The following is a 27,199-nucleotide window of genomic DNA, read 5'->3' as shown; positions in this document are numbered from 1 at the left end:
ATGTGTGTCACCTGTCCGCGTCTAGGAAATTTCCACATTCACAAGGACCACAAGTCCTAGCAGTCTTGCCTGTACTTTATCTTTTTTACGAGTATTCAACTCAAACGGAGTATTTGGAAATGAAAAAATATTGAGAAGTTTTTGTTCAAATCCCGAGACGTCAATCTTGAAACTCTGATGGATCGGAGTTTCTGAAATCATGCGTTGAATGCTCTGTACAGGGAACAAAAGAGAACATATTTTGCTCTGTCCAACATCCCAATAATGTAAATATGGTATGACTTCAGAGTTCAGACGGAGATTTGAAAAGAATTCTGAATTAGCATAAAAGTTGAAAGTTCAACATCAAGATATGGTACAAAAATTGAACCATCAAAGGAAAAACTAATAATTTGTAAGTACATTCCAAGAGAAAAAAGTACTAAAATAACCTGATAATCTGCTGGGTACAGTTCATGCGAAAGATGAGAAGAGGACTTCACCACACAATCATCGGCATTGGCTTCTACCTCTACATGCTCATCTTTTTTCCAAAATTTGCCCTGCCGTATTTCTTTACTCGTTAATTGAAGCTTCTCTATGAAAATACAGGGACTGCAACCCACTGACAAGAAGATGGCTAGATTTGAATCACACGAAACATGAAAAACACGATTTTAAAACGGAGAAACCAATGGTACGTTGACTGGGAACTTCTGGATCTCATCCATCCATGGATTTTTCTCATTAGCTGGGTTTACAGTTCTAAGAGCCTTCCACACCGCACTGTTACACTTGAAACCAGACCCAAATGCAATCTGCCATACTCGATCTCCTTTCCTCACCCTCCCCTTAGCTTCTGAGTATGCCAATTCGTACCAAAGAGAGCTACTTGAGGTGTTACCGAATCTATAAAGGGTCATCCTCGATGGCTCCATGTGCCACTCGCTCAGTTGCAAGTTCTTTTCTAGCTCATCAAGCACAGCTCTACCCCCAGCGTGGATACAGAAATGCTCGAAAGCCAACTTGAAATCAGGAATGTAAGGCTTAATCTTCATATTGAAAAGTTTCTTCCCAACCAATGTGGCCAAGAAGAGTAATTGCTCAGACATTGGAAGAACAAGAGGCCCAAGAGTGGTAATGTTGGTTTTCAAGGCATCACCAGCAACCGCCATCAATTCTTTAGAGAGAGAAACACCGACCTTTCCAGTTGAGTCTTCTTGTTGGTAAACACAAGAAAAACACTTTTCATCGGAACCCTTGTGGGTCCTGACACTATGAACCAATTGGTACTTGGACCTTCTCTTGTCTGAACTTTTGTTAGACAGGAGTATAGCAGCAGCACCCATTCTAAACAAGCAATTTGGAAGAAGCATAGAACGTTCATTCCCAAGGTACCAATTCAAAGTGATATTCTCAGTACTAACAACCAAGGCATATGAATTAGGATGCACTTGAAGAAGTTGCTTAGCAAGATCAACAGAAATAACCCCTGCACTGCATCCCATCCCTCCTAAGTTGTAGCTCACAATATTCCCTCGAAGCTTGTAATGGTTCACAATCATCGCAGAGAGGGAAGGGGTAGGGTTAAACAAACTACAGTTAACAACCAAAATCCCAATATCCTTAGGTTTTAAGTTAGTCTTGGCTAAGAGCTCATCAATGGCACCAAACATCACCTCTTCAGCCTCAGCCCGAGCAGACGCCATACAAGGGTTTGGAGGTGAATTATGAAGAGCCTCTGGGAGGTAAGTGTCCTCCCCTAGGCCAGATCTTTCAAGGATTTTTCTCTGAAAACCGAGGATTTGGTCAGCAAAAACACCAGCCGACTCGGATTTATGCATGAAAAAGGGCCTCGAGCATTTCAGGGAATCCCTTGGCTTATAGCATGAGAAATCAACAAGGTAAGCAGGGCGAGGGCGGGTCATAAAGTATAAAGTGGACAGGAAGACAATCAGGGTTGAGCATATAATAACAGAAATAAGGTTATATTGAAGGTGCTCCCAAAGCAAATGAATGTCTGCTAGCGAAAATGTGGATAGTTGAGCAGCAAGTATGACTATTAAAGGAGTAAGGAAAAGGTACATAGCATGGGTAATAAGGTAATGGTATCCAAGCTTCACATACTTTAATCTCACAGATTGCTTAAAATCAGGTAGCTTTCTTGATGATGAAGACGATGAAGTGGTTGCCGATGGTGGGATCAAAGGTGTAGTGGATTTCGCCTCTGCCATTTTTTCTTCCTCTTTCACCCTATGTCAACATTACATGATTGAATTAGACTCTATCCAATTATGCAAGAAAGCTACAGTAGTTGTTAAGTTCTCGGTCACACCAAAAGCATGTCAAAAACATTCAAAGTTAAGCATCAATGAGAGATGAAACACCTAAAAATCAAGTAAAACACAGGAAAATCGAAATTCCATTTGAAGAGAATTTCACAAGTTATTCCTTTTTGCATATCGAATTTTTCAATTCAACCCAAATAATGTGATTCCTCACATGACATTGGGAAATTCATGAACCCTTTGACCAAGTAATTCAGATCCAGAAACTCCAAATCCCAATTTTAACCTAAATACACATTGAAGTTCTGATTTTCAACATGAACAAATCTCATCAACCCAAATCCATCAAAACTAAAACCAAACCACTTAAATTTGACACATAAAAACCCTAAATTGATGAATAATTCAACCAAAATATGCCCAGAAATGCCATCATTGTGAAATCATATCAAACAACCAATTCCTATCATATTTAACAAAAAGTTCTCATCTTTTCATCATTAGAGAACCACAACATCCCAGATGCAAACTAATAAAAAGAAGTACATAAATTCATCTAAAACATGCAATCAATTGACCAACAAAAAGCTTCAAAAAATCACATCTTTTTCATCATTACAAAATCGCATCAACCCTAGATTCATGATAATCAACAAATCTCATCAGCTCATCCAATTTTTGCATAGATTTGGCACTAAAATGTCCCCAAAATAATAACCAAGAAATTAGAAGAACCCAGATCAGAAAACTAACCAGAGAGAGTAAGAAGATCCCACCAGAGCAGCAAAGAGATGACAGAGGAGTTGTCAACCAAGAAAAGGGTCCCTCCAAAATGCAAAGACTAGAGGAGGAGGAATCTCACCCACGTGAAACCCCCCAAAAGCCAAACCCAAAAAAAAAAAAAAAAAAACTTTGGAAAGAGAAAATAGATTGACTTTTAGCAAAATTAACACCAAAAACCTATAATTAGACAAAACCCCACTTCAATCGTAAGTAAATTTTCTTAATTAAATTTTAATAAATGAGCATAAATTAATTGGAGAAGATAATGGGTAGCCACTGACTGAAATGAGGAACTGTCAACAGCAAAATTTACGCGTTCCTCGCTAATACGGATTATTTATTTATAAGGGTTGGGAGAGGAGAGAGAAAGTGTGAATTAAATTAGAAATTAGGAGTTTATTTTTTGTGTCACTTGATTTGTGTCACTTGCGCGGCGGCGCCTACTGGGTTTGAATTGTGTTTTTAAGTGGTGTTTGTTGTTTGAGGAGTTTTTGTGTGATCAACGGCTATATTTATAGTACTCCTATACCCATATCGTAACGTAAGGAAAGGGGATACTTCTCGTTCCCCAGTATACTCGTTCTGTAAAAGACGGTTTAGGGGATTTGCTTCTCGTTTCTATATATGCATATTTTTATAAAAGGTAGTTTATAAATTTTTATATACGACGGTCTTACACAAAAGACCATCTTGGTGTAAGGTAAGTTAATTAATTGAACCAATTAGTTTAGCAATGAAAGGAATTAGTTAAGATTGAAACCAATTACTTGAGCAATGAAACTAATTAGTTAAGCAGCGGAAACATTGACTAACGTTCATGTATAAAGTATAGCTTTAACTATTATGGAGTATATATATTTTACTACTACTCCGTACTTGTAAAGTTGTAAGGAGTATATCTTAATGTACGAAAGGCTATACTAAGACAATTATAATAAAATCTCACATAAAAACATTTATTTTCTCTTAATTATAAATTACCAAATCATATAGTGATACAGAGCACGAAAGCATTGTTTGATTCACCTGAATTTCACTTATATCATTTTATCTTACCTTATTAACCCTGATTAGAACTTGTAAAAATGTGTCATTTTAACTTATTGACTCTTACTAGTCTTATATGCACGCGATGCGTGCGAAAGTATTAAAAAAACTTAAAATTATTATGTTGCAACTGATGTATCTAAACTTGATAATCCACTAAGGTAATCAAAGAAAACTAAAAAGTCAGACAGCTCCAATTTAATTCGAATCCATTTTTTAGAATACAATTTCCGAATTCGTGTATAAAAAGCAACAGCCTTGCAATCAATCTTCCCAGAATCCACAAATGCTCCATTGTTCACCTCAATTCCTTCCTCCTGGTCCAGAATCTAAAGAAACAGGAAAAAAAACTCAGCATCTAACAACCTGAAAAGTCAACACCTGGGGGAAAAAATCAAAAATCTGAAATACCTTAAAACCCTTCTCAGGGGGTGATAAAATGAATCAGAAAGAAAGACAGTATCTCATTATATAATAAAAAAAATTTAAATAAATCAATAATATTTTTATACAGTACCATACATACATAAAAGGAAATTAGTTTATAAGCAGAAAGCCTTCCACTGGCACTGTCTTTCTTAATATTTTTATACAGTACCATATTTTTATATAGTACCCAAATGATATTTTTATATAATTCTTTAATATCCTGCATGTATTTGCAATAACCTCTCAGTTATAGGCTTATAGCAAGGGTCATGCTGCCTACACTTGACAACCCCCCACCAGCACCCACCCTCTAAGGCCAGAGCATCTTTATGCAAGCCCCAAAATAGACTCTTTGATCAAAGGAAAACTACAAAACCCGAGTATCAGTTTGAGGATGGTCGCATGAGATAGACTCTCGGTTCATGCATCCGGCACCATCTCTTTAAGAATAAGACTGGCTTTGTAGTTGTATTATTATTAAGTAGTTAGAAGCTTGAAGAAGAAGAAGATATTTAGTTAGCCAGGCCAGAAGAAGCTCTATACACAGAACTAACTAACTTTAAATGTAATATGATTTTAAAAAATAAACAATCAAAATTGCAATTACATTCCAATTCCAATTCTTTCTTACGGAGTAATATGGAAACCGGAATCTACAATTCCAATTCTAAAGGTAGATATCTTAGGTTTTTACCAAAGAGGGTACCAAAACAGATTCAAATTCAATTCCAAACCTCGGCGTCTCACAAACCCAACAATCATCTATGTAATTCTCATTACCAATTTAAGAAACCTTTAATTCTACAACATCAAATTTAGATATAATCTTGAACAACACCCAAGTATTGTTCAATTATGGCAATCCGAAATCAATAATCCAACAACAACATATAATCCAACAACAGTGACAATTCACCCTAGTTTATGCAAATCATTCTTCTTACAAAAACGCCAAAAGAGATCACCTGTTTGAACGGAAGAAATAAGAGAATCTTTCCGCACAAAGATACATCATAAGAGGATTGTAAAGGTATTTTAAATTGAATTTGATCATATATTTTAAAGGAGTAAATATCTACTCACTTTTAAAAAAGTATTAAGCTGCTACTCTTGCAAGGTATTTTAAATTGAATTTGATCATATATTTTAATCAGGTTTGTTATTTCAATATTTTGAGTTCTTTTTATTGGTTTTGATTAGTAAGTCGAATTGGTGAGGTGGAGAGTATATGGGCTCAATCCATGGAAAGAGGTCCACAAATCACAAATCACAAATCACAAAATTATACCGTCATTAAGATGCATGAGGGTGAATTAGGCCAGGTTACCGATTACCGATTAACAACATTGGTTTCAGGCTCAATGCCATTCATTGGTTGATGCAGAAGCTTACCGATTAACAACATTGGTTTCAGGCTTTGTGAAGGACCATTGTAAGGAAAAAAACAGATTCTTAACTTTGTATTGGCGATGTTCTGCTATTGTTTGAAGAAATCATCTGTTTGAACGGAAGAAAGAAGAGAATATAATGGTTTTGCCACTATCTCCTGATATATCTCAGAGAACCTGCATTATTAGCCATGAACTTTGGTAAAGAGCTTTCACATGAGATAAATAAACAAAATAGCTGAGAGCCAACAAACAATTCAAATTAAAATAATTTACAAACAAATTGATTGAAAAATGAAGGAAACTAAAACCAAAATTGGATCAAACAACTAACCTACCTCAGACAGAAGGCAATTATTCTGAAGAAGTTTAGTAACTTCAGCTGGCAGAACTCGGCAACCGTGCCACTGGTTGTTTGGAACTGGATGGCGACAGATAGGCAGAGAAGAAGAACCCTCCTCCCTGGAAGCTCCCACTCCGATTCATCAGTTTTCATTGCAAAAATTCCACAAATTCCAACAAACATTAAGCGCAGAAATCAGAAAAGTTAATATAAAACAAAATTCAAAATCAACTTCAATTAAATCCGAAATTCTAAAATCAACAACTTCAAAATTAAGGAGGAAGGGAAAGAGGGGGGAGAGAGGCACACAACTAACATATCCCATTGATTACACTATCAACTATACACATTGCACATTGATTAAAAGGGTAATGATTTTGGGGAAAATATAAGATGTAAACGGAGAATAAAAGTAACAGAAAGCTAGTGGAAATCAAATAATGTGTGTCGCAATATTTGTTCACACTTTGCGCCCAACAAAACGAAGCACCTAACCATCAGCTAGTTTAGGCGCTAGATACCTTGGGCAAAACCATTATTGAATTTGAAATATTACGCAATCTCTGCCGAAAGATGGTGATTATTTATCAAATTAATACATAACCAGTAATCTCAGATAAATTTGGATTAAGACGCAAAATATCGAGATCAGATGGTAGTGCGTGTTAAATAGAAATCATCAATTTGAATTCAGACAAATATATTGGGTAAATTAAATCATCATACCTCCTTACAAATCTGGAATAAAAACAAAAATAAATAAATAAAACTCGAAATTTATACAAAAAATGTTTGAATTTAATAAGAAACTGTAAACTATTACAGCAACAAACAAATAAAAAAGTTGACATGTACGAAATGGAACCAGCTAAAGTAGACTACCAACCGTTTTGACTCTATTACGGTAAGCTCCAATTGGCAATTGCTGTCATGACTCATATCCTGTCCATATTCTTTCCTATTTTATTAATATGGGCTTAGAAAATTTATATTATTACTGTTTAATCCAATGATAGATTAGAAAAGTTCTAATGACATCATATGATAGATTAACATCCATAAAGAATATGATTCAGGAAATAATCCAAGAATTAAATCAACAGACGCCATAAGACCACAAATCTTCCAAGCACAGGTAAATGTGAGAGACGAAATTAAATTCGCTTCGCTCCCACCTCTACTTGAACTACTCCCTTCCTTCTTCCCATCACCACCAAACCACCCACCACCACTACCACCTTGTTTCATCTCTATAGAGCAAGAATCGAGAATTTGACACACATATTCTAGAGCACAGAATCGAGAATTTGACACACATATTCAAATTGTATCGGTTTTAATTTAACAACAAACAAAGTCACATCATTTTTATTCAAAATACATATTCAAAGCTCACAAAAAGATATGGAACCTAGAAATACAACATTCAAGATTGAGAGTCAGGAAATACCTAGAATTACTCCCCTTAAACTGATGAGCATGAATTGCCACTTGATTGAAATCTACAACTCGCTGCTCACTGTAAAACATAGAAAATATCCATTTTAAAATTACAGAAATCAAGCAAAAATAAATTTAAAACCCAATAAATATTGAAAAAAAAAAAAATTAACTCACAGAGATTCAAACAAAAACCGGAAAAAACATATTAAATCAACAAAAATCTCCAGAATCAATAGGATAAGAAAAATGAAAATTTAAACAAAATTGTTGAAATCTCACCGGAATTCAATTACGAATTATCAAGTTCAATAGCGGAAAATCTCCAGAATCAATTGGAAAAGAAAAATGAAAATTTAAACAAAATTGTTGAAATCTCACCCGAAACAAAAAAATGTGGAGGTCGTCTTTTTGCAGCACCAGTATCGGTCGTTGACAAAATTGAGTAGGAGAATAGAAATCATGGGAAAAAAAATCACCTATGACAAAATTTGAAAATTCGTAAATGAATTTTCTCAAAAAATAACCTAATTGCTTAATGCAACATCGAAATATAGAATTAAGTTAATTGTTTGCTAAGGAAAAATTAATCAAACTAATGTTGAATTTCGAGAACAAATAAACCCTAAAAAATGTTAGAGGGAGAAGGAGAGAGAAATGTACCACCACTGAATCGGCGGTGGATGTAGGAACTTTTTGTAGACGTGATTGCAGCAAATGCGTCGAACAACCGGAAGATTTGCCGACCACATCTCGCGAATCAGAACCGTCGGAGCATGGGTCATGAAGAAGATGAAGAAACCAAAGTATGGATTTCTAGGGTTTCGATGGTGACCGACCGGGTAAAAACACGGCAAACGGTTTGAGATGAGGAGAGAGAAAGACAGGATTATTTCATTTTCTTAGAGGAGAGAGAACCAAAAGAGTTCGTTTGAGAGGGAGGAGTGAATGGAAGAGAGAGTGATCCGTGAAAGGGTTTGAGAAGAAAGGGCAGAGGGTGTTTTCGTCTTTTTCATGGTGGACACGAAAAGTTAATTTACTTATATACCCTCAGCAGTTGGCTTATATAATAGAGATTTATCTGAAATTATTGATCCTAGGTGAACAAAACAGAGTCTAAGTACTACGTACAAGTACAAATTAAAAAACTTACTCATATAAAGTTAGGGTGCATTCTGTTCAACTTATTTGACCTGAACTTATCTGAACTTATTGGAACTTATTAAAACTTATTGAAACTTATCTGAACTTGTTGAAACTTATTGGAACTTCTTGAAACTTATTACTAATAATAAATAATAAATAATAAATAATAAATAATAAATAATAAATAATAAACAATAAATAATAAATAATAAATAATAAATAATAAATAATAAATAATAAATAATAAATAATAAATAATAAATAATAAATAATAAATAATAAATAATAAATAATAAATAATAAATAATAAATAATAAATAATAAATAATAAATAATAAATAATAAATAATAATAATAATAATAATATTATTATTTTTAGAACTTATTGAAACTTATCTGAACTTATTGGAACTTATCTGAACTTATCTGAACTTATTGGAACTTATTTGAACTTATTGGAACTTATCTGAACTTATTTAAACTTATCTGAATTTATTGGACCTGAAACTTATTTTTTTTAAGGTGAACAGAACGCACCCTTACAAGGTCAAATAAAATAAGTTCGTATAAGATGTTGCCTCAAAAAAATTACAGTAGTATACATTGAGAATTTGTATAAAACTAGTTATTGCAGGTCATTGTAGTATTTATTATTTATTATTTTGGATAAGACTGCCTATTAAAAATACCACTTTGATTGCTTAACTATTGGTTTTATTACTTAACTAACATGCATGTTCTATTTTTTAACTAATTATTTATCGTATATAAGTAATTTATTTCAGTGCTTAACTAATTAGTTTCAGTGATTAACTAATTGATTTCATTGCTTGACTTATACGGAGTATGACATTAATGTGATCTTTTATGTAAGACTGCCTTATATAAAAATTTGTAATTATAAAATAAGTAATTTATTACTCCGCATTAAATAAATTAAACCGAGCACAGAATAAATAATTAGTCAAATTTTACAAGCGTTTTAAAAATTCAACTAGTCAAATCATTTAACAGATGACTGACTCCATATAAAAAAACTTGATGAAGGGAATGATGTTAGACTTCAACTACTTACATATATTGCTTTGATTATATTTTTTTTGGGGGGGGGGGGGGGGGGGGGTGGATGGGTGGGGTGTTACGAATTAATTACTATGTCATGCGTACTAACATCATCTTCTATTTTCAATTGTTGATTGCACAAAAAATTAAGTGTCAATTTTGACGTCTTGTTTTTGGTCAATTGTTCATGTGATTTCCTTTCCTTCTTTCAAAGTAATCTAGATTTTCTTTCTTTATCTGCATATGATAAAACCGTCTTTTATTTATGATTTCGTTACACATTTTAGGTGGGAGAATACTTTGAACTTTTGAAGTATTATTTGATACTTTCTCTATTTCAGTTTTATCATCAACATGACAACATATGATAAAATCGTCTTTTTGTTTATGATTTCGGGTCATATATTAGGTGGGAGAATAGTTTGAAGTATTAACATACTAGATTAGACCTCGTGCACGTACGGATTTTGATCATTTTTTTTTTCACAAAATTTTTAATTGGATATCTCCCAAAATACTGCATAGTTATAACATTTTTAACATACTCGTTTAAATTTATTCATCTAATATGCATATTTAAAATGCTAATATGGTACTTTGACAAAAATATTGAGTGATATATTTTTCATTTTTATTATAGCGATTTGACTAAAATATTACCAATTTAGAATAATTATTATTACGTCATATCTATGATTACCATAATTTATAAACTACATTTTGTTTCCATACTAAATATTTTATAAAAAAAAGGTAGAGAATAAAAATAAAATAAAACAGATATACTTTTTTGGGAAAGTGGTTTTTGTCGGGAAAAAATCGCACCAGGAATTGACACGTGTCATTCCTGGTGTCTCTTTTAGTATATAGTAATAGAAATTTTCTCTATTTCAGTTTCCTTATCTGCACACGATAAAATCGTTTATTTATTTTGACTTATTTCAGATAAAATAAATTCAAAGAAGATAAGATAAGTTTGGATAAGTTTCGGTATTTAAGATAAGTTCAAATAGATTGCGTTAAGTTGAGATAATATACGTGTAGAAAATATAATTTTTTTTCGAGACATTTTTACACACAAATAAGATTATTTTAGACATAAGTTTTTTTTCCAGATAAAATAAGTCCAAATTAGTTCAGATTAGTTCAGATAAGATAAGCTAGATAAATTCAGATAAAATAAGTTCAACAAATCGAAACCTAAGTATTAACTAATATTTTATCTAACTGGTAGCTAGTTGCGCGCAGTGTGACTGGAAATTTCGAATTTGGCACCAATGGTGTTCTAGCTAGCACCCTATGAGTATATGATATAGTAGTATTTATTAATTTATTGTGTTTTCATGCCATAAAAGTTAACTTATTAATTAGCGTACAATTTATATTGTACACATAGAGGTATGTCTTCGCAAAAACATTATAATTTACTATAGATTACATTAACAATTTTTAAGCATAAGTTCTTGTCAAAAGATAATACTTGTTCAAAAGATCAATGGTGGATTTCATCTCCACCTCTTTCCTAAGGCTATTTATCAGCTCATATGTTCTTTTATCATCTTCTTCAAATTTAATGATTTCCGAAGACCTTTTATTTTTATTTATTTTTTGACATTTTAAGGTTTTGGAGTACGAATTTTGCTTCAGTCAATTATCATGTTGATTAATGTTTGGTTTTTTTGACAAATGATTGAATTAATTGTAGTTGCTTATTGAAATTGAATATATGCTAATTGTTATTATTGCTATATGTTGATAGTGAAATTAGTTGCTATTCTAAGTTGGTCCATTGAAATAGAAAAAGTTACTGTTCATAAGGAAGATCTTCCACTTTTTAAAGTGTAGAGATTCATAGTAGTATGAAACTTTTCGGTACATATACATTAAAGATAAGTAGGTTTTAGTCATTGATAATAGTTATCGTGGATAAAAGAAGTACTCCACTATGTATAAACATAATTTTCAAAATAATTGTACATTCTAATCTAAAATTATAAAACCGACCTAGTGGTTTCGTCGTGGGAGTCCTATTTTCGGACTTCATCCGAGAGGAGTTGGTCTAAATTCAAAGTAAATGGGCAACCAATGACCCATTGATTGAGATAATTGATTCATCTAACTTTATTTTTATTTTTATTTTAAAGTTCAAATTTTGACGAAATGACATGAATTAAATCATAACTAGTTTTTGGGCCCGGTCGATGCCCCGCGTTATCAATTTCTTGTAGTATACTACATTAATGACATTCACATTGACTTACGTTTTCTTTTTGCAATGAAAACATGAACACATGTAATAGCTTAGTGGTAAAGACTTTAATGTTTAAACTAAAGGTCAAGGGTTCAAACCTTATGCAAACCATGTTAGATATTTTTTTTAATGTGTATGAAGATTACATTGAGCAAATCACCCATAAGAAGAGCGCCACGTGTCACAAAAACTTTCTTTTAAACGCCTTTTAATATATAGTAAGATAGATAGATAGATAGATAGATAGATAGATAACACATTACAATGTATGAGAATTTAGGTGATTAAAAGATTTAAGACGTTGGATTCAACTACGCTTTCTAAAACAATAACAATCATATGAGTGTGTCATGACTCATGCTACTATTCATGATGAAGTGTGTGTTACGTCTTTAAAAAATGCATTTTTTTTTATTAAGATTGATTTTGTTTAATCTTAGATGATGAATAAGTCAGTTTAGCTTTATGCAATTCAAAATGTTTAGATTCAATTTATCTTCAACTTTCTTTATCCATTATGGCTCATCATAAGAAAATTAAGAATTAATAGTCAAGCCAATTTGATCATCATAAAAAACCAAGCAATAATAAAGTCAATTGGTTTCAAACACGAATTCAACAATCGATTTGACAAGCAAAAAAATCTTGTGTGCCTCTAGCATACAATAAAACTGTACACCAACCTTATTTAAGAGTTTATGTTTGACAATTTGCAATCCCTAAATATAGTAAATGCAATGTCGGAAACTCGCTATTCGTAGCTTTCTAAGAAGGTTTTAAGATCACATGTTTCTAAATATAGTATGTGAAGTCAATTTCTACGAGTTTAATCAATGCATGTTGCCATCTTTCCCAACAAAAAGAGTTGCTTCTTAAAGGCTCAAGTGATCAAATATTCAAATCTAATGTTTCTAGAAACCTTTTGACCAATATGGATATGGCCACACATGTTACTGCAAGGTAGATACTTCTGAAGTACTTATCTTGCTGCCCAAAACCAGCTCCACCTTAACAATAGAAGACGAAGTCAACGCGAAGGTCAGAAATCGGATTATCAGTTGGTTATAGTCTTATAAAACGAGTATAATCAGCTCAGGTATACTCGGATAATGTTTTGTGCGGGATCATTGTGCTCATGCGGATAGAAAGCATGATTTTATGACGGCCCACTTTGACAACGGGCTTGCGACGGATAATCCCGTCGTAATTTTTCTTTTACAACGGGAAATCTTGTCGTTAATAGAAGATTTAAGATCAGGACCAATCATTTGATATTCTTGCTTGTATTGATAAACTAGGGTTCAATCGTGCAAGAAGGCATGTCAAGTTTTCGTACATTCTATGTATGGCATGTTGGCATCACCTTTTGCCTAGAATATCATGAAGTACTGTATGTACACATTTTTCGTGTATCTACCATTGCCAATCCATATAGTTTCCGGGTTTCAGCTTCCAGAAAGCAACCTCGAACAAACATGGAAATGGCAATATACAGAAGTTCCACTCCAAGAACTTGAATTTCAAGTATTTCTACTCTAAACTAAAATCTTCAAGCCATATCAGCACCTCATTCCTCTTCATTACGACCACCAAAAATCAAAAGATAAAAAAAAAACAGAACAATAGTAAGAACCTGTAATCAAGAAAAATGTTTCACAAATGCTGAATTTGCATAAAAGAAAAATGTATGTTACCATAATGAACTCCCAGGTTCGGCCTGGATCATTGTAGCGAGCAAACAGGCACCCTTTTCTTGGTACGAGGCCATCCCTAATTAGACTATCGCGAAGTTCTTTTTCTTTTTGTCTGACAATGTCCTCTGTAGGTTTTCCGCTGAATTTCAGTACTGCAGCAATACCTCCTTCTACCTTCCTCAGGCTGATCGTGTCTTGATTAGGGTCAGGCAAACTGCACACATTTGCCCAAGTTAGCCATACAAACAAGCCTTTGTTTACAATTAGTAGTTGGCAGTCCTCCATTCGAAGAACTTGCTAGTGAATAATAGTCTAAAACGTACACAAAACAACTTATTGTAGAGTGTAAGATATGTTGCTAAGCACCCGTACTGTTGAATGATAATGCAAAAACTTGATGATACTCCGTCTGTCTCAAAATAATAGACCACTTTTCTATATTAGGCCGTCTTTAAATAATACTTCGTAGTCAACTTTATCAAATTGACAAGTTAAAGTTCAAATTTAACGTAAATTTGATGATACATTAACCAAAATAATGAAGGATGTATAAGGAATACAACAACTTTTTACCGTAAAGACCACTTTGTTGCTTAACTAATTGGTTTCAGTGCTTAATTAATTGATTTCATTGCTTAACTTATATGACAACAAAGTGGTCTTTTGTGTAAGACCGCCTTATATAAAATTTGTGACAACAAGGTAGTCCTTTGTGGAATCCCTTTCCTTTTATGAAGCTTGACAGACTATTAGCACTGAGGGAATAAAGTGAATTCTGATAGCTAAGGTTTTCTAGGAGATTAGAATCACACCTTTCGAGGTCTTTGTCTTGTGGAAGGACTATCTGAATGGCCACTTTCGACTGTCCAACATCATTGGTCTCAGTGAAGACAGGGGTAGTCATAGGTATCTTCTCTTCTTTGGAGTTCTTTCCAAATATGTAACTGGAGATCAGAAAAATTCTCACTGCTTATTATTGTGGAACGCTAGTTTAACAGATGGTATCAGTTGGACCAACACTTACCCAGCAACGGAATTGAAGCCAGTTGATCCAGAAAGCTTGTCACCCTGAGTTTCTACAACCAAAAACGGGGAATACCTTCTTACCTGTGTTTTTGCATGAAAATAGCAAGCAGGGCTGTCAGAAATGTGACTTTACTCTCATCAAGATCACAGTTTAGATTCAAGTAACTAAAATAGCAGGAAGAGGGTGTATATATCTCAACAAGAAGGATCCGTTTTCTACCACCACTCATAGAAGATAAAAGGGACAAAGATAATACGTGACATTTGTGAAATTTGGGGTGATTAAGCCCACTGTAAACAAATACAGCCGTTGTATACAAGACTACAAGACTATTCACTAAACCCTATCACGTGGTTCCAATTTGTTAGTAAAGGAATCATACATAAGCCTTCTTACCCGCCTTTAATGAATTACCTTACGCAAGAATGTAAAGAAATGTGTTATATGGAACTTCACTCACAAACCAAGCAGTACAACCGACTCAGAGAACCATTAGTCCACTAATATAAAACCGTTAGTCCACTAATGTACAGACTCAGAGAAGCTAACCTCATAGTCTGCAGCTCTTTTCAGTATCTGATATTCAGGTTTTTCCAAGTCTGGTGTCTTGTACAACCGAAGCTGCATTAAGGAGTGTGTTTAGTTATATTAATTAGCTGAGAACACATGACAAAAGTCATTGTACTAATAAAGAGCCAATACCTGTCTAAACACGTCCCATAAGCCTTCTACCGAAAAATAGTCATTCGCCTTTATAGAATCCCAGTAATCCTACATATTCCACAACGTACATCAGCGATGTTCATACTCCGTATAAGGTTGTTTTAGGACAATATACACCAAAATTTATTGATTGACATGGTGATAAAGCTTACCACATGACTACAGAATTTTCCTGTTTCAGGGTTAATGCCCATTACTGAAGTTCCGGTGAAGACCAATTCTGGTTTCCACGGCAAAAGAACAAATGTCATCACCATAGTCCATCTTGTAGTTATCTCATACGGCCCTGTCTACAACAACTTCATTCACTCAAATGAGAAAAATTACAGGGAAACAATCCCACACGGATGCAAGATTAAGCCCAAAAATCAAAACTACACAGAAGAATTATATTCCGCACAGAACCCCTACACAACATTCACTTTAGAGTAACGAGGTTGAAAATTCAGTCACATAAAAAATGATTCCTTAACAACAATTGTAGCTCTAGCTAGTAAGACCTTCCCCTCACAAGAACCTTCCCTTTAATGCCATAACAGCCGGTTTAGTAGATGATATTACATGCCCGGTTTGTGTATACTTCTACAAGCTAGGAAAGTCACGCCTATGGTAATGCAACAATACCCCTAAGTAGGGATTTTTCATGATAAACTCCGATGCCCCTCGATACCAACTCTAAGATGGTAATGGAAATATATGGAGAAGAGTACTACCTCCACCCGGGTTTAGTTGTCACACGGCTAGGTTATGTGGCAACTAATTTTGGATGGAGGAAGTTGAAGTAGCGTATACAATGGATACTGGCATGGGACTTTCTTTGGCAGAATCACATAAAAACTCATTGCTATGATATCAAGTCTTTTATAGTCTAATCAACTGATCCTCATACATAATAGAGTGTATAACAAACTGAAGTCCTATATGATGATGTTTTCCATGACCAAGTAACACATCTTAATATGAACAATGTACCCATATGCGCCATATGTTAGATTTCACCATAATTGGATGAAATTCTACTTGGAGAAAATGGAGAGAAAAGCTTGAGAAAACAGAATTGTATTGCTTGAATGAATAATTACAAGATATTACAATGAGTGCTGTATTTATACATTAGTTTAGGCTGACACCAATGAGGTGTACACACCAATCAGAAGCTCCTATTTGTACAGCTCAGCTTCAATACACTAGGGTGACTAGGCTAACTAATATTACAAGAATGATCAGTCATTGATCAGCAGCTAACAAACCCAACAACCTTCTAACAACCTTCCTTGTTTGTAGGGGAATCAGTTGAGCTTGCTTCTAGAAGGTGTGTAATGCATGTGCATGGTTAAGGCACGCAGCTGACTTGTGTAGAGGTATAGCTGCTAGGGTGAATACCAACACCCCCCCCCCCCCCCCTCCCTCAAACTAGGCATGGTATCAGAATTGATCATGCCAAGTTTGCTAGACAAATTTCTGTGTTGAACACCAGGCAAAATCTTAGTAAAAATGTCAGCTAGCCGGTTTAGAGTAGGCAAATAGGTGAGCTGTAGAAGTCCTTCTAGAACTTTATCCCTTGTGAAATGACAATCCACTTCAATGTGTTTTGTCCTTTCATGAAAAATAGGGTTGGTTGCAATGTGAATTGCTGGCTGGTTGTCACAGTGAAGCTCAACTGGTTTGAGATTAACAACACCAAGTTCTTCTAACAATCGAATAGTCCAAATGACTTCACCAGCAGCCTGTGACATAGCTCTGCTTCAGAAGAGCTTTTAGAGATTGTACTTTGCTTTTTAGACTTCCGACTGATAGGAGAGCTTCCAAGCAAGAGAATATAACCAGTGACAGATCTCCTAGTAGTGGGACAAGCTGTCCAATCTGAGTCAGAAAAGGCTTGGAGAGTAAGTTTGTCAGTAGCTTGTAACAAGATACCTTGACCTGCAGTCCCTTTGATATATCTAAGTGTATGAATAAGGGCATCAACATGTTGCAATTTGGGAGAGTGCATGAATTGACTTAAGGACTGAACAACAAAGGAAATGTCAGACCTGGTGTGAGTAAGAAAGTTTAATTTCCCTACAAAACACCTATATAATTCTGCATCATGATAATCAACTCCATCAGTGGTGAGTTTCAGTTTTAGAGGAAAAGGAGTAACAATAGGTTTGGAGAGATCCCATTCACAATCATGAAGCAGTTCCTTTGTGTATTTCTTTTGAGTGAGGATGTATCCATGATCAGTATGACTAATTTCAATTCCCAAGAAGAAATTTAGGAGACCAAGATCTTTGATACTGAAAGTGAGATGGAGGTGTTGTTTGAGTGCAGAAATTGTATCTTCATTAGAGCCAGTGATGATTATATCATCAACATAGACAGCAACAATAGTGATGTCAGTAGAGTCTTGTTTGATGAACAAAGAATAGTCATTCTTTGATTGAATGTAACCTTGGGACTTGAGTTCACAGCGGAGTCTTGCAAACCACTGTCTAGAAGCTTGTTTGAGGCCATATAGTGATTTATTCAGCTTGCACACATAACCAGGTGGAGCTGGAACACCTTCAGGAACTTTCATATACACCTCTTTTTCAAGTGTGCCATGAAGAAAGGCATTATTAATGTCCAATTGGAACAATTTCCATCCTTTGCTAGCAGCAAGACTAATGAAACACCTTACTGTAGCCATTTTCACAACAGGAGATAATGTTTCATGATAATCAATTCCATATTTCTGAGTGAATCCCTTGGCAACTAATCTGGCCTTGTACCTTTCAACAGACCCATCTGCATTCTTTTTTATTCTATAAACCCACTTACACCCAATTGCTTTCTTTCCCTTTGGTAGCAGAACATAATCCCATGTTTTGTTATGCTGCAAAGCATCAATTTCTTTGTTCATTGCCTCAATCCACTTAGAATCTGTTGCAGCTTCAGAATAAGTACTAGGTTCAACAAGTTCCATGTGAGCAGCAATAAGAAGCTTGTGGTTTCTGTATCATATGCAACAAGATTACACCAATGTTTGGGAGCTTTGTGACATATGTAATCATTGAAATGAGAGGGAGGTTTGGTGGTCCTGGTAGACTTTCTAGGTGCTGGAGGAGATATATCAGGAGAGATGGGAGGAGAAATGTGAGGAGTGGGAGATGTTGGACTAGAAAAAAGAAACTCAGGACTGGAAGTGTGAGATTCCTGAGTATTAAGGACTTGTGTTTTGATGTGTTTGTGTCTGATGTGTTTGATGTTGGTATATCTGATATCAGAAGAGTAAGGAGTTTCAATAGGCAAGAAAAATTGAGTAGAGTATGCATTAGATGGATTATCAGAAAAATGAAAAGGGAACTGGTGTTCATGAAAGATAACATCCCTTGAAATGACAGATTTCTTAGTAGTAAGATTAAGAACTTTGTAAGCTTTATGTGTTGGTGGATATCCAAGTAAAACACAAGCATCTGCTCTAGGATCAAATTTTGATCTATTGATTTTAGGAGTGCTGATGTAACACAGACATCCAAAAACCTTTAAATGTGACAGATCAGGGGGTTGATTGAACAACCTTTCATAAGGAGTACTAAACTGAATACTTTTCAGTGGCATTCTGTTAATAAAGAAGGTTGCAGTGAGAACACAGTCACTCCAATACTTATCAGGTAGCTTAGATTGAAAAGAAAGTGCCCTTGCAGTCTCAAGTAAATGCTTGTGTTTCCTCTCAACAACTCCATTCTGTTGAGGAGTGTAACTACAGCTCTTTTGATGTAAAATTCCTTTACTAAGGAACAGTTCTCTCATTTCTCCTTCTGTCAAATCCAGTGCATTATCTGATCTAACCTTCTTAACAGTAAGACCAAACTGGTTCTCAACATACAAAAGAAATTCACTCATGATCTTGACAAAATCAGTTTTATTTCTCATTAAATGTGTCCATGTCATTCTAGTGTAATCATCTACAATTGTAAGGAACTGATTACACTTGGATGAGTCATATACAGAGTAGGGTCCCAATACATCTATGTGTAACAAATCAAAGGGCTGTACTGACTTAATACTACTTACAGAGAAAGGAAACCTTGTTTGCTTCGCTAAAGGACAGATTTGACAAAAATATTCAGCTAAGCAACCCTTGACATCAATTCCTTTGATGTTCTTTATTTTTCCAAAAGAAATGTGTCCTAGCCTAAGGTGCCATAGTTTGGCTTCTTCAATTGCAGATGTGCTTGAAAGGGCATAGTTATTGAACTTTGAAATGTTGCCATACTCCAACAAGTCTTCATTTAAGCAATATAGGCCTTTGTCCAACCTACCAAGCAGAGTGTGCTTGTTCTTGGAAAGGTCCTGTGCAAAGCATTCATCATGTGTAAACAAAATTGAGCACTTAATATCATAGCATAGTTGAGAAACACTAATCAGATTGAACCGAAAACCTGGCACAAATAACACATTCCTAAGTGTTATATTTCCACCTAAATCAACTGTTCCTCTGTGTGTTACTTGAAGTTCTGTACCATTCGGGATTGTGATTGTATGACATTTATCATCAACTGGTTCAAGAATACTGAACATAGATTTATCTGAACACATGTGATCACTTGCTCCACTATCTAAAACCCATTTTGCTTTGAATTTAGAAAGTAAATAGAATGTACCTCTTAATTGAGTAGCAGTTGCTAATCCAAGTGAACCAGAGCCTAAATGTTCAGCTTGATTAGCTACTTTCTGAGTGTTAAGGAAACTCAAAAGTTGATTGTATTGCTCTTCTGTGAAAGTTGCATGAACAACTCCTGTGTCTGTCTCAATTGGACTTTCTTTCTCAGTAAATTCTTCCAACTGAGCTGTTGCTGCTACTCTTTTACCTCTGCCTTTGAAATCCTTAGGATAGCCATGTAGCTTCCAACACTTGTCAACAGTATGGTTCTTCATTTTGCAATGCTCACAATATAGATTGTTCCTAAAATAGGTAAAATTTCTTTGTTGACTTCCACTGCTTGTGTTCTGAGCACCAAAATTACCAGAATTAGAGGCATAAGTAGACTTGTATGGTCTATTATCATTAAACTTCCTTGCAGTAAACACAGTTGACTCTAGACTGTGATTCCTGTTGCTGTTGACTTCTTTCTGCTGCTCTTCTTGCAGAAGCAATCCATATGCCTTTGAAATTGTTGGCAATGGAGACATCATAAGAATAGTGCTCTTCGAATGATCATATTTCTGGTTCAATTTCATTAAGAATTGAATTAACCTTTGATCTTGTTGAGACTTCAGAAGTTTCTGTGTAAGTGTGCAGCTACAACCTGTGCAAACACATGATGGAAGTGGATCCAGACCATCAAGTTGGTCCCAAAGAAGCTTGATCTTGGTAAAGAAACTTGAAATTTGCTCATCATCATCTTGATTTAGATCACAAAGTTTCTGTTGCACTGAAAACAACTGTGGACTAGATGATTGGCAAAATCTTTCCTCAAGATCTAACCAAATTTCCTGGCTGTCTTCAAGTATAGTACACTTCTTGCAATTGAAACCTCAAGAGATCCTAGCATCCAGGATATCACTAAGTCATTGCACCTATTCCAGATTCTGAAGTTTGATGAACTAGCTGTTGGCTGATTCAAAGTTCCATCAACAAAGCACAATTTGTTCCTAGCTGACAAAGCAATTACCATAGACCTTTTCCAGTCATTGAAACATTTGCCATCAAACACTATGTTAACCAATTTCGAAACATTAAGATCATTGTTGCTGGGGTAATAGGCAGAGTTTGGATTAAGAGAAGGATCCTGATCAGCAGGCATTTTGAAAATTGCTGGATAGAAATTCTACAGAATTCCAATTGCTGGGCAGAAATCGAAGAGAAACTGATGATTCAGTTTGAGAGAAGAACTACAACAATTGAGATCAAAGAAATGATAAGATGAATTGCGGAATAAAATCTCAGCAGGATCTAAAGATCTGCTCTGATACCATGTTAGATTTCACCATAATTGGATGAAATTCTACTGGGAGAAGATGGAGAGAAAAGCTTGAGAAAACAGAATTGTATTGCTTGAATGAATAATTACAAGAGATTACAATGAGTGTTGTATTTATACATTAGTTTAGGCTGACACCAATGAGGTGTACACACCAATCAGAAGCTCCTATTTGTACAGCTCAGCTTCAATACACTAGGCTGACTAGGCTAACTAATATTACAAGAATGATCAGTCATTGATCAGCAGCTAACAAACCCAACAACCTTCTAACAACCTTCCTTGTTTGTAGGGGAATCAGTTGAGCTTGCTTCTAGAAGGTGTGTAATGCATGTGCATGGTTAAGGCACGCAGCTGACTTGTGTAGAGGTATAGCTGCTAGGGTGAATACCAACACCATATCCTAACTTAATATCGGAAAATACACTAAGTGTGCGTTCTCTTCACCTTATAAAAATAAAATACAATAAGGCTCTGGTCTTATGAGTTCAAATAAGTTGCAATCATGTCGTCAATAAGTTTCAATTAGGTCGTCAACAAGTTTCAAACTTTCAATTAGGTCATCAATAAGTTTCAAGCAGGCTCTATAAGAGTATAAGGTAATAAGTTTCAATCAGACAATAAGTACCAATCAGGTCCTATCAATCCAACCAGGTTTAATCGTTTTCAATAAGTTTAGATAAGATAAGTTCAGATAAGTTAATATTTCATCGGAAGAATGCACCCAAACTAGCACTAGCATTTAAAGTACAATTGTAATTATCTCATTGCTGAAGTATCTCAATCAACTTAACTCTAATCTACCCTTGACCGTGAATTCAAACCGCGAAAACTAATGTAGCACGGAGAGAGTAATACTAATACCCACTAACACATCTAAAAAGGTAAGTATTGCACAAATTTTCAACTTCAAGATAATAATTAAATTATCCAAATTACAAAAGTTCAAGTTTTTATACCTGCTTAGCCCAATGTAGCTGAAAATCAGGCCTAAAGAGCTGCTTCAAAAGAACAATATTCAACAAATACCCAGAAATAGTATCATGCTTAGTAATGGGATCCCTGAACATCACACGCTTATCGTAAGCCGTCCGATCAATCCCTTGATCATCAAACAAATGAGGCAAATCTTCATACAAGAAATCAACCATTCGTTGAACATCCACCGTTGATTTTGGGGAGCTTTCACTCTGTTCTACTTGTAAACTTAGCTTAATTGCCCACTTGGAAATTTCCAGCTTTTTTTGGGTTTTGTGAATTGGGTGTTTGGGAAATGATGACGGGAAGGTAATTCTGGTGAAATGTCGCCGAGAAATTGGGGATACGCCGGAAATTGGCCGGAGAATTGCGTGCGGGAGTTGAGCTCTTGCTGCCATTTTCTGAAAAGATGAGTGTTCATTTTTTTTTGTTGGATGAGAATTAGAATGGGGTTCGAAATATGAAAATTAATTTCAGCCACAAAACCAAATTTGCTTTGTTGTTCATTTTGAGGACGGTACATGTTCAACTCTTAACATCCTTGGGCTACGGGCCCAACGGCCCATAGAAGTATATTTTTTTTTAACCCGTTCAATTTTTTTTTTGATAAGGTAAGAAGAATAGTACATTAGGAGCCCTCCGCACGAGGGATTCTCCTAAGTAATCACTATCTAAAATGGAACGTAAATGGGGACTATTACACGAATCAATACACATAGTGTTGCTAATTAAGTGACCAACATTTGCTATCCAATCTGCTGCTCGATTGGCTTCTCGGTAGATATGCTTTATATCCCAATAATCGAAGAAATTGAGAATGTCTTGTATATCTTGAATGATGAAATGAAGCTTCCACGGGATTCTCCAAATTCCTTTTACTGCGTTGATGACCATCAGGTTGTCTCCTTTAATGTTGAGATTCTTAATGTTAAGCTTTTTAGCTTCTTGAAGCCCTTTGTGAAGCGCACAAGCTTCTGCAATAAAAGCTTGTGTAATGCCTAGATTGTAAGTATGAATGCTGATTGGGGCGCCGTTGTTGTCTCGAATAATGAAACCAGCAGCTGCTGAAGAAGTTTTGCAGGATCCGTCAAAGTTGAGCTTGAAAGTACCGTGAGGAGGAGGGTACCAACGAACTAGGATAGGAGGATTGTGAGTAGCAGTTGTGAGAGTGTGTGAAGTGAGAGGGGTACCCTTAAGTTGATGCAGATCGATATTAGTGCAAAACTGCCATTCTTTGAAGGCTATACTTGCTTTAAAGAAGACTCGGAAGGCATTAAAAATATTGTTATTAAAGATGCAGTCATTTCTTTCTTTCCATAGTGCCCAGATGGTGAAAAGAAATTTACAAAGAGTTGTTGGGTAGCTTTTTAGATAGCGGATTGTATCAAAAAAGTCGTGGTTAGGGTTAGAGAAATCTAACCACCCTTTAGTGTGGTCAAGTGTCCAGACCTGCTTTGCATTTGGACACTGGATAAAAAGGTGATTAATGTTTTCAACGTAGGTGTCACAGAGTGGACAAACATTGAAAGGAAGAATGTTCCTTTTAAAAAGAGTATCTCTAGTAGGAATACTATTATGACAAATCTGCCAGAGGAAAATCTGAATTTTTGGTGGTAGATCAAGTTTCCAGATCCAACGATACTCCCATTGGGGATGATTGTCCGGGATATCATGGGCTAACCAGGTGTTAGGTTATGATACATATGACATTACATAGATCATGCGGAAACAACCATTAACCCAGGACAACATATTATTTACACATAATCATATAGCATAATTTAGATGCATACTCTTTGTTGCGTGCCCTCCCTAGCTGCGCCCGAACCGAACAAGAACAAGTCTTTAGGACTCCAAGTGTCGTCCCTCCGTAGATAGTCCACAGCACGTCCGGATCCGCCTTAAGATTGACCAACTAGAATCGTCCTTAAGGTACTAGAAAATTTCGGCACTTTATGAGCAAGATGTGTGTTTTAATTTTCTCTCAAAAACTCACTTTTGAATACTTTGAAACTTGTGTATAAATTATGACCCCTAGGCCTTTATTTATAGAGTTATGGAAAAGGAATCGTAATCCTAGTAGGATACGAATTAATTGAAATTAGAATCCTACATGAATTCTATTTAATTAATTTATCTAATTAGGAATAGGAATTTAATCACACACTAACTCTTGCAGTTTTAGGAATCACGCATGAGCACAAACTCACACACACACACGGCAGCCACAAGGGCTGCCCATGCGCATGCGAGCAGCAGCCCATGCAGCGCGGCCCACGCATCCGTGGCCTTGGTGCGCGCTGGGCTTGTGGCGTGCGTGCTTGCTGGGCGATGGCCCGGCTTCGTGCTGGGCCTTCGTCCGGCAGGCCTCGTCCGATGCTAATTCGTACGATACGCTTCCGATTAAATTTCCATTTCCGGAATCTATTTCCGATACGAACAATATTTAATATTTCCGATTCCGGAATTAATTTCCGTTTCGAACAAATATTTAATATTTCCGTTTCCAGAATTATTTTCCGATTCCGGTAATATTTCCGATTCTGACAATATTTCCGTTTCCGGCAATATTTCCGATTCTGGTAATATTTCCATTTCCAATAATATTTTCCGATACGTACCATGTTTCCGTTTCCGGCAACATCTACGACTTGGATAATATTCATATTTCCGACACGATCCATATTTCCGTTTCCGGCAATATCATCGTTTCCGGAGTATTCATTTCTTGCCTGTGACGATCTTAGCTCCCACTGAAACCAAGATCCGTCGGTTCCGAATATTCATAGATGGAGTATTTAATGCCATTAAATACTTGATCCGTTTACGTACTATTTGTGTGACCCTACGGGTTCAGTCAAGAGTAAGCTGTGGATTAACATCATTAATTCCACTTGAACTGAAGCGGCCTCTAGCTAGGCATTCAGCTCACTTGATCTCACTGAATTATTAACTTGTTAATTAATACTGAACCGCATTTATTAGACTTAACATAGAATGCATACTTGGACCAAGGGCATTATTTCCTTTAGTCTCCCACTTGTCCTTAGGGACAAGTGTGCATTTCCTAATTCCTTTGTCGCTCGATGCTTGCTCTTGAACATAAGGTAAGAGTTGTCATCCTTATTATGTCCAGAGGTGTTCCTCGGTTTCAGAGTTCAACTGATCAAATAAACAGATAATCATAGCCTATGATTCATCCGAGCACGGCCATGCATTTCACAGTTTCTAGCTCTCCGAGTGGCCTTGTACAACTTTTAAGCATCTCTTCCCGATTTATGGGAGGACAATCCCAATCTTGCGATCTTGAGATTAGACTTCGTTTGATAGGTGATTACCTGAGCGTTGCCTTTATAGCCTCCTTTTACGGTGCGACGGTTGGTCAACGTCAAAGCAACCAGTTCTCAAACAAGTAATCTCAAATCACTCAGGTATTGAGGATTTAGTGTCTAATAATTTAATGAAATTTACTTATGACAGACTTTCATCTCTTATAGTAAAGTTTCATAGGTCTTGTCCGATACTAGTCTTCCCAAAGTAAGTATCTATGCAAATGATTATGACATTGCCATGTCCACATAGTTCAAGAAACAGAACTACTAGTCATCTTGCATTCTAATCGTCTAACGTTTTCTATGCGTCCAATTTTATAGAAAACTCCGATTAGGGACCATTTTCAACCTTTGACATTCAAGTTCACTTGATAGACATTTCTTAGTCACAGGACTGGTCCTGACAGTCTATCTTGAATATATCGTCAAGTTGAAGGGACTCATCATTTAATAAACCACAAATTAAATGGAAAAATGAATTTCTTTCATTTATTGTGAATGATTAACCAATAATGTTTTACAAAGATTTAAACTCTAAAACTTTAAAACATTAAACAGAGACATCAAAGCCATTCTCCAATATGCTTGATTCCCATAGCTGCAGTGTGCGAGTTGTGCTTCGCTTGCGGCAGAGGTTTAGTTAATGGATCTGATATGTTGTCATCAGTTCCAATTTTGCTTATCTCGACTTCTTTTCTTTCAACGAACTCTCGTAGAAGGTGAAATCTACGAAGTACATGCTTGACTCTCTGGTGGTGTCTAGGCTCTTTTGCCTGTGCAATAGCTCCGTTATTATCACAATACAGGGCTATTGGTCCTTTAATGGAGGGGACTACACCAAGTTCTCCTATGAACTTCCTTAGCCATATAGCTTCCTTTGCTGCTTCATGTGCAGCAATGTACTCCGCTTCAGTTGTAGAATCCGCAATGGTGCTTTGCTTAGCACTTTTCCAGCTTACTGCTCCTCCGTTGAGGCAGAAGACAAACCCAGACTGTGATCTGAAATCATCTTTGTCGGTTTGGAAACTTGCGTCCGTATAGCCTTTAACAATTAATTCATCATCTCCACCATAGACCAGGAAGTCATCTTTGTGCCTTTTCAGGTACTTCAGAATGTTCTTGGCAGCAGTCCAATGCGCCTCTCCTGGGTCTGACTGGTATCTTCTCGTAGCACTAAGTGCGTACGCAACACCCGGGCGTGTACATATCATAGCATACATTATTGAACCAATCAATGATGCATATGGAATCCCATTCATTCGTCTACGCTCATCAAGTGTTTTTGGGCACTGAGTCTTGCTTAGAGTCATTCCATGAGACATGGGTAGGTAGCCTCGCTTG

The 27,199-nt window shown here is 35.7% G+C and overlaps 2 protein-coding genes, 1 long non-coding RNA gene and 1 other non-coding gene across 6 annotated transcripts; all 4 read right to left on the bottom strand.

The window, feature by feature from the left end:
• Nucleotides 1-301: 301 nt before the first annotated feature.
• Nucleotides 302-3,675, bottom strand: LOC110775328 (3-ketoacyl-CoA synthase 11). The gene is made up of 2 exons (XM_021979939.2): nucleotides 3,021-3,675; nucleotides 302-2,232 (listed from the first exon to the last, which is right to left on the bottom strand). The coding sequence occupies exon 2, from the start codon at nucleotides 2,211-2,213 to the stop codon at nucleotides 657-659; it is 1,557 nt and encodes a 518-aa protein (XP_021835631.1). The 5' UTR covers nucleotides 2,214-2,232; nucleotides 3,021-3,675; the 3' UTR covers nucleotides 302-656.
• A 494-nt stretch (nucleotides 3,676-4,169) lies between these two features.
• On the bottom strand, nucleotides 4,170-8,590 carry LOC130467014 (uncharacterized). 3 transcript variants are annotated; one of them, XR_008927171.1, is made up of 6 exons: nucleotides 8,361-8,590; nucleotides 8,079-8,176; nucleotides 7,708-7,776; nucleotides 6,253-6,376; nucleotides 5,984-6,091; nucleotides 4,170-4,426 (listed from the first exon to the last, which is right to left on the bottom strand). It is a non-coding gene; the product is annotated as an uncharacterized lncRNA (long non-coding RNA). The 3 variants fall into 3 exon arrangements; XR_008927172.1 differs by lacking the exons at nucleotides 7,708-7,776; nucleotides 8,079-8,176; nucleotides 8,361-8,590 and having other exon boundaries at nucleotides 5,919-6,091; nucleotides 6,253-6,571; XR_008927170.1 differs by lacking the exons at nucleotides 7,708-7,776; nucleotides 8,079-8,176; nucleotides 8,361-8,590 and having other exon boundaries at nucleotides 6,253-6,565.
• Nucleotides 6,900-6,988, bottom strand: LOC130468342 (small nucleolar RNA Z195/SNORD33/SNORD32 family). The gene has a single exon (XR_008928731.1). It is a non-coding gene; the product is annotated as a small nucleolar RNA Z195/SNORD33/SNORD32 family (small nucleolar RNA).
• A 4,813-nt stretch (nucleotides 8,591-13,403) lies between the features above and the next one.
• Nucleotides 13,404-22,969, bottom strand: LOC110775331 (uncharacterized). Its single transcript, XM_021979943.2, has 8 exons — nucleotides 22,508-22,969; nucleotides 15,753-15,890; nucleotides 15,580-15,648; nucleotides 15,427-15,498; nucleotides 14,875-14,957; nucleotides 14,663-14,794; nucleotides 13,851-14,064; nucleotides 13,404-13,731 (listed from the first exon to the last, which is right to left on the bottom strand). Exons 1-8 carry the CDS (start codon nucleotides 22,922-22,924, stop codon nucleotides 13,687-13,689), a joined length of 1,170 nt encoding a protein of 389 aa, XP_021835635.1. The 5' UTR covers nucleotides 22,925-22,969; the 3' UTR covers nucleotides 13,404-13,686.
• Nucleotides 22,970-27,199: the final 4,230 nt, after the last annotated feature.

Source organism: Spinacia oleracea, chromosome 2, assembly GCF_020520425.1.
Source record: "Spinacia oleracea cultivar Varoflay chromosome 2, BTI_SOV_V1, whole genome shotgun sequence".
Lineage (NCBI taxonomy): Eukaryota > Viridiplantae > Streptophyta > Magnoliopsida > Caryophyllales > Amaranthaceae > Spinacia > Spinacia oleracea.
Note: the sequence above shows the minus strand (reverse complement) of the source record. Positions and strands in the feature narration are given on the sequence as shown.